This window comes from Ruditapes philippinarum, unplaced genomic scaffold (genome assembly GCF_026571515.1).
Source record: "Ruditapes philippinarum isolate M1 unplaced genomic scaffold, ASM2657151v2 ctg14565_1_1_1_1, whole genome shotgun sequence".
NCBI lineage: Eukaryota > Metazoa > Mollusca > Bivalvia > Venerida > Veneridae > Ruditapes > Ruditapes philippinarum.
In genome coordinates this window covers 1-7750 of record NW_026866951.1, presented here as the reverse complement: position 1 = coordinate 7750, position 7750 = coordinate 1, and the positions used below count along the sequence as shown (strand labels likewise).

At 34.4% G+C, this 7750-nt stretch overlaps 1 protein-coding gene across 1 annotated transcript; it reads right to left on the bottom strand.

The window, feature by feature from the left end:
* Positions 1-2778: 2778 nt before the first annotated feature.
* On the bottom strand, positions 2779-6143 carry LOC132734309 (DNA polymerase epsilon subunit 3-like; the record flags this gene model as incomplete). The annotated part of the gene is given in 3 exon segments (XM_060721027.1): positions 2779-3540; positions 4210-4328; positions 6131-6143. Coding segments are annotated over 3 exon segments (350 nt in total), but the record flags the coding sequence as incomplete, so codon positions are not given.
* Between the last annotated feature and the right edge of the window lie 1607 nt (positions 6144-7750).

The following is a 7750-nucleotide window of genomic DNA, read 5'->3' as shown; positions in this document are numbered from 1 at the left end:
TTTTTTTATATTAAATGTAACTTTTCATCAGTTAAAAGAATATCCTGAAGGCGGCCCAATTAGACAAATCTCGCACGCTCGGTCTGATTGAGCTTGTTCGTCAACGCCTTTTATACGTACTATAAACGTATAGAACAGAAGCAATCCGACCCAACCCAATTTACAAACTAAATTTATGAACATTATTTCGATTTGTTTACTTTTTGAAAGAACTTTACACAATTTATAAAATAAATACATGTATATGAAATTTATTTCATTTTGTTTATTCTTTGAAAGGTCTCTAGGAAATAAAGGAGGTTTAAAAGGAAGTACAAAATCTATATAAGAAGCAGTTTTGTCCGCCGTGACGCCATTTTCCGTCATTGCCTCATGAAACATCCCTTTATGGTAACATTGGAACCCGTAGGTTCTCACTTCTTTCATGTGCATTCCAGTTTATCGAACTTCCGGTATGAAGCCCAGAGCCCTTTGTTTAACACTCGTAGCATTGCTTGGTGGACCTCGATCTACATAACTTATGTTAGTCATGTCACTGGGGTAAAAATTGGCCCGATCCCGGGGGTTACATACAGATATAGAATTGTATAGGAAAATACACTTGTTTTCTTTTGTGAAACTATAATATAAAGGGCTTAGATAATTGTCAGGAATGGTTACATGCCAAATATAGAGGCAGAGTATTCATCACCAAAAAGATAAGATGACTCCCGGGGCAGGGCAATTTTTTACCAGAGGGTCATAATTACTATAAATTTTGAAGTAATCCGCAAATTGATGCCCGTGCTTTGTAGCTTCACACAATAAGACTTAAAGTGTATTCTTAATAAGTTTATGTATATCAAGTGACCAATATTCACCCCAGGGGCATGATTAATACCAGTTATTTTGCGTTTCACAGTGATGTTACATGCCAAATACCCAAGTTAGGCATATTAGTTTCACGCTGTAAGTCAGAGGTGTTGTGTGTGTGTTTAATTTTGTTTATACTGGGTGCCTGCTTTGCCATATGTACCAGACTATCGGCCTCTGTTACGTCGCTGGTCGTAGAGCCTGCAACGGAGGTCTTAGTTTGCCTGCAACGTCGCTGACCGTAGAGCCGCAACGGAGGTCTTCTCATGCCGCCTTTCGTCGTAGATCTTCTCTAGGGCCCAGTTCTTCGCATCTTGAACGCAGTAGACAATATAAAGGAATGGCACCTCTTCCGGGAGCAGCAGCTCTTTGTAGGGTCACACCCTTCGCCTTTGGTTAGGTCACACCTAAGTGACCTAACTAGGTCACCCATCTGGTGTGACCTATGCCTCTCGAGCGACGGGAAGTCGCAAGTGTCAGATGTGCTTTCCAATACAGGTCTATATAAATCAAGTGACCCCTAGGTCGGGACCAATATTGAACCTAGAGGCATGATTCATATCAGTTTCGCTGACGTTCACAAGGTAATGCTAGAGCTTTAGATATTGTAGTTTCACCCAATGAAAGGTAATGTGTTTCCTATGCAAGTCTATTTAAATCAAATAATCCCAGATGTGGGACAATTTTTAACCAAGTAAGCCCATAACTGTGCACTGCATATTGTTTCATTATCTTACAATATCTTTACTAGAACCACGTCTTACAATATTTTTACTAGTGCCAAGTCTTACGATATTTTTACTGGAGCTACTTCTTACAACATTTTCACTAAGGTCACATCTTACAAAATCAGGATTGATAACATTAATTTCAGAAGAGTATTTAGGTTTTTTATTATATTTACAAATACACAAATTCATATACAAAAACATACTGTGAAAACACAATGGGCATCCACTTAAAATGGATAAGTATACCCAAATTATGATCTACAATCAAAACTTTGAGATATTTAGGTTTCTATTTAGCATATAATATAATTACAGAAAGAAATATCTTTACTTTTATTTTACTATGACACAATGAGAAAATCAACCTTATAAAAGTTTAAACTATGAAAGTTCTACTTTAATGTGTAACTGATTATTACAAGTCATTGAATGTAATTAAATACATTTACAAAATAACATAGAACAGCATGTTCTTAAATAGCTAAAATTAATACAACTTGACCCCCCCCCCTCCCCCCCCCCCCCCCCCCCCCGTTAATTCATACATAATCTTATAAACATTGTATAACAGTATACATGTAATTGGAGTGAAACCATTAAGAAATTAAAATCAGGGTCACGTCAAGTATACTAAATCAAGTTTAACACAGTGATGGCAGTTCTGGAATTGAAATTCTGCTAAAAAAACAACAACTTTAAACAAGTAAAGATATGCCAAATATTGAATTAATGTTTATCTGTCTGACTCTTAAAGCACCGCTGTCATTGAATATCGCAATATCAGCGATATTCATCATCTGATACAATATCTATACACACTTTCAAATATCAATACAATCTAAAATTTATTTCTGTTTGGGAATATACCTCTCTATTTTGACTTATCAGAGAAGTCACTTTTTCTGAGTTTTCTAGGCTAACTTTAATTTAAAATTCTGTTTGTCAGTAACAAAAATAACAGAAAAAACAAACTTTCTGTCAGTTTGTAATATTTGTAATGTCTAATACAAGCAGGCATATCACCAGGATCACAATTTTTAACACATATTTAAATGTCTTTTATTGTATATACTATCAAAGTCAATATAACGAAATATTGACAATATTTGTCCCTCTATATATCAATACAAAATATTCCATCAATGACATCCCTACTCTAAAGTGAACTTTTTTAAACCTAATGACCCATGCAAAATTTTTAAATAAAATATTGAAATTATCAAGCTATCATAGGTTTAATACAATCAACTTGAGGCACATGCATTTAAATAATCAAACAAATTAAACAAAATTAATGGTGAGCTGACAATTTTCCAAAAAAAATTTGAAAATGATGAACAACACAAATAATCACCCAATAATTTAGCATATCACTAGTAATACAATAAATATGAGGCCGTCAACATTTTACATGTCAAGTCTCTTTTTTCAGTATTAATGCTAATGAATTTTCCTGCTACGCTAGGAGTTATTATTTCAATTCTTCACAATATAAAGTTATTATTTCAGTTCTTCATGATATGGAGCTATCAATTCAGTAATTTACAATATAAATATATTTTGTCAGTTCTTCACAATATTATGTTATTGTTTTAGTTCTTCACAATATGGAGTTATTGTTTCAGTTCTTCACAATATAAATTTATTATTTCAGTTCTTCACAATTATAAAGTTACTGTTTCAGCACTTTATAATATCAAGGGACACTTGTTTCATTATTTTTACAATTTACAACATCACTAATCTTCACTAGTATCTGAAATCTCAACAACATCTCCCTCCCCACCGTTTATAGCTCCTCCTTCTTCCTGCCCACCTTCCTCCCCATTATCTTCCCCTGACTCCTCCTCTAAAACAACCACACCCTCATCTTCAGCATCACCACTGCCTGACACATTCACAGATTCCTTCTCTTTTTTCTTCTGGTCTTTTTTGCCTTGCTGATTTTTCTTAAAAGCTAAAAAGAACAACATATAATGATGATCTGTAATTCAGAGGAACAAAAAATTATCTTTACAGTAAATCAGTTTATCAATTGATAAAGACTTCATAAAAGAATTGACATTCATGCAAGAGTTCTGTGGAAAATTTGAAGCATAAACAATCAGCAATTTGCGTTTATTTACTCATTTGTGTAATTTATTGTGTTGGACAATATATCACAGTTACAGAAGCTTATTTTGGTCAGAGTAAGCCACAGGGAAGTTGGCACACCGTAGCGAGTGCTTCCACAAATTTAACAGTAATATCCCTAATGTCAGAGGTATGGGATAGGTTATTTAAGTCAGCTACATTAGGTAAATGAGCCATTGCTTCAGTCCTCACCTAAGTAATATTAAAATATAGATTAATGCTTAAAACATGAGCTGTCAGTAAAACAGCAGCCTTAACTATGAGTAACTCAGGAATTTTGTAAATTCACTATGAACAATAATTCAGTCACAAAATCCATGTGTTATTGGAGAGTGATCTTCAATTACTGGGGCAAACATCCTAACCAAGTTTTGTGACAACTATGACAAAAAATGCAGCCATTAACAATCTAGGTGATGATGGGAGACTGAGGACAAACATTTATCTCAATAGCTCATCCTGAGCCTTGGACTAAATATCTATTCTCTCGAACCTTCAAGACACTCCTTCAGTGGGTCAACAAACTGATCAAACTCCATGTCTTCAAGTGCATCTAGAACATCTTTAGCTGTGATTGTTTTTCTCTTGCACTTTAATGCAAAATTATTGGAACTGAAAAGATAAATTGACAACATGGAGAAATGCAGCACATCATGTGATTTATATCTTTACATTACCTGGAATTGTTTATATCTATTTATAGATGGCTTGGTCATACTGTATGCACTAGTTTACAATTAGGTAAAACAAGTCAAACATCAGTTTTAGCAAAACCTTGTTTCACAGACATGAACAAAAAAGTGAAGCCTTAGATTAGAAGAGGGCCAGCTATCAATTATTCAATTTTAACTTTTATACTTGAAATAACGCAGGATTGTTGGTTCTGCAAATCAGTCAGCAAAGTTCATTTTCATTTCACATACAGTTAAACTTCATTCGCTCGAACTCGGATCGCTCGAACACCTCCCTTCGCTCGAACTCATCGTCCGGTCCCGGCGAATTCCCTATATAACATATATTGTTCTACCTCGGATCGCTCGAACACTGATCGCTCGAACTCTCGAACAGGTTGTTCGGTCCCTCCAATAGAAATATAGTGAAAATCACACGTTTTCGGTCGAACACAAAGAAATTTCAAAAGCTGTGAACGATCCGCTAATTAGTGACAGTCGGCGTCTCGTGTTTTTAACACCTTGTGATAAAGGCAATTAAGGTTGAATTATACAAAAAGACAGGTGATATTCGCTCATCGATTTGTTTGTTTTGTTTACCGACCGTTTTTATTTAAGATGCAAACAAAACGCATATTAATGGTAATTAATGATATTAAAGAAATGAGTGAGATGTGCTGAAACATGTGATAGAGACATTATTGAGGACTTAGTTTCGGCACGGAACTCAACCGAAAGTGATCCAACAGAAACGGAAGAAGATGATGAACTGGGGAAGCTATGAAAGCTTGTGAAATATTAAGAACTTTTAAATGACTTTTCCCGATAATTGTGTATTGACATGTGCTATAAAATCTTGCTCTATTAATAGATTGATACTTGTGTGTGCTATTTTTAGATTGTGATCCATGATAAATGAACAGACTTGCCTGTGCTATTTTTAGATTGTGATTCACGATAAATGTAAACTCTGTATTATATTGTGTATAACAAAATAAAATAAAGAAGACTGTATTATTTTTATTGAATTCATCGATCATTGTTACAATGTAACAACAATACAGATGGATAAAAACAAAGGTAACATTCAAACAGGTATATGCCTCTATGTACGATCTTATTTTTCAACCTCGGTTGGCTCGAACTACCGATCTCTCGAACAAATTTTCACGGGCCCTCCGAGTTCGAGCGAACAAAGTTCGACTGTACTTTAATAATCTTCTAAAGATCAAATGAAATTTGAATAAGTCTTCAATATGATAAATTTCACTATAAGTTATCAATGACCTATATTATATACATGTATTTTTGGTCAAGTTTAAGTAGTGCAATCTTTGTTTATTTCATTAGATGACTTCCAGCTGTACTGTTGTAGGGAACCAAGGTGAACGTCAATTATTTACTTCCAGTACAGGTTGTCACAGGGAGTAGATTCATCAATCAACAGGTGTGTTAGATAGCGTTGTACTTTCACTGTAAAGGTCATATAGGATTTCCAGCTTTAGTGCTGGAGAAAGACCTCCGTGAGGTGCCCCTCTGTGCATTATTACAGGCACAACCGAGCATCAGAGTAGAACCACCTCAGTAAGTTAACTAGATAGCTTCCTCATTCAGAAGAACCAAAGCTTCTTGATGGATTCGAACCCACAGCGGTGAGAGGCAAATGGTTTAAAGTTATCGACTTAAACCACTCTACCACAGATGCCCCAAAATACAAAGATAAAGAAAAGGCTAGAAACTCACCATGAGGTAGCATACAATACAAAAACACTGGCTGCCTTTGAGATTGCAAGTCGAGCTTCTTTTTGACACATTAACTCCATTGGAATCTGTGAAAAAGAAATTGATTACACATACATATTACATACAGTCATACACAAAACATTGTGTTCTTTCATAACATCTATAGACATTACAAGAAATTACCATTATGGGACATTTATAAAAAATGTTCAAGGGATAACTTTATCAACATAAGTTATTTAATTCTAAATGAAGACAGAATATCATATGCAGGCCCATAAAATATTGCGTGGTGACAACAGTATCAATTCTTTCTTATTGCTAAATTATCCTGAAACCAGGTTTTATAGTGAACCAACTCAGGGTCCTTTTTTATCATCAGATTGTATTTACTATTACAAAAGTAAATGTGAAACGACGTTTAAACAACAACAACAACACATACAGTTTTTCAAAATATTATTATTTTGTTATCGATGCGTTTCGGTGAACAACACATTATAATGATAAATATCATAACATTCTTTTTTAAAGTAAATGTGTACATTTTCTTTCTTTTACACTTAATAATCTTTCTAAACATCAGAATAATAAGACATAAAATATGGAAATTTTAATTTTCAGATAATGTAAACAGTATATCATAAGTGCTTAAGAATTTATTGAGCCCGGTCTCTATCAAAAACTATTGACAGCTATCTTTATTTTTAGCAAATGCCAAAATGTGAAATACTTATTAATAAGTAACACTGATAAGTAAAACACTTTAATATGCACTTAATCAAGCAAAATCATAGACCTATTACTCTACCTATTACAGTTATAAATGAGCCGCTTCACGACAAAACCAACATAGTGTGTTTGCGACCAGCATGGATCCAGACCAGCCTGTGCATCTGCGCATTCTGATCAGGATCCATGCTGTTCGCTATCAGTTTCTCTACTTCTCTACTTGTAATAGGGTTGGTAAGCGAACAGCATGGATCCTGATCTGGCTGTACAGGCTGGTCTGGATCCATGCTGGTCGCAAATGCATATTGTTGGTTTTGTTGTGACACGGCTCAAATAAAGGAACATACAGCATCTTTTATAATCCTTGTTATCACAGCATTTGGAAGATTGAGATCCTCTGGTCTCTCAGCCATCTTTTATTTATTGAAAATCTGGAAAAGAAGTTTATTGTTTATATTGTTTGAATTATAGTAGAACTTTGGTAAATCGAAGATGAAGGGACTTGCGTAAAAACTTCAACACATCGGGACTTTGACTCATGAATCGCTCTCAATTCCATGACAAAATTTTGACCCATGACTAGTCCTAATTATAAGATCTATCAGGGATTTTTCCAGGATTTTGGGAACATGACCCATACCCATAGAATTGGGAATTTCAGCGGTGTTTTGTTAAAAATTGGGAAAATGCATGACTGAAATTTTTCAGTGATTAAATGGATGCAAAGAATTACTGTCTAGGATGGCATCTTCAAACATTTAAGCACTAATTACAATGAAGAAGCCCTTATTTTCATAGATTTTAGAATTTTTATTCAATACTTTTATTTTGTAACTTTCAACTGGGAATTTTTTCTGTGGATTGGGAAAATAATATACTATTTTCAAT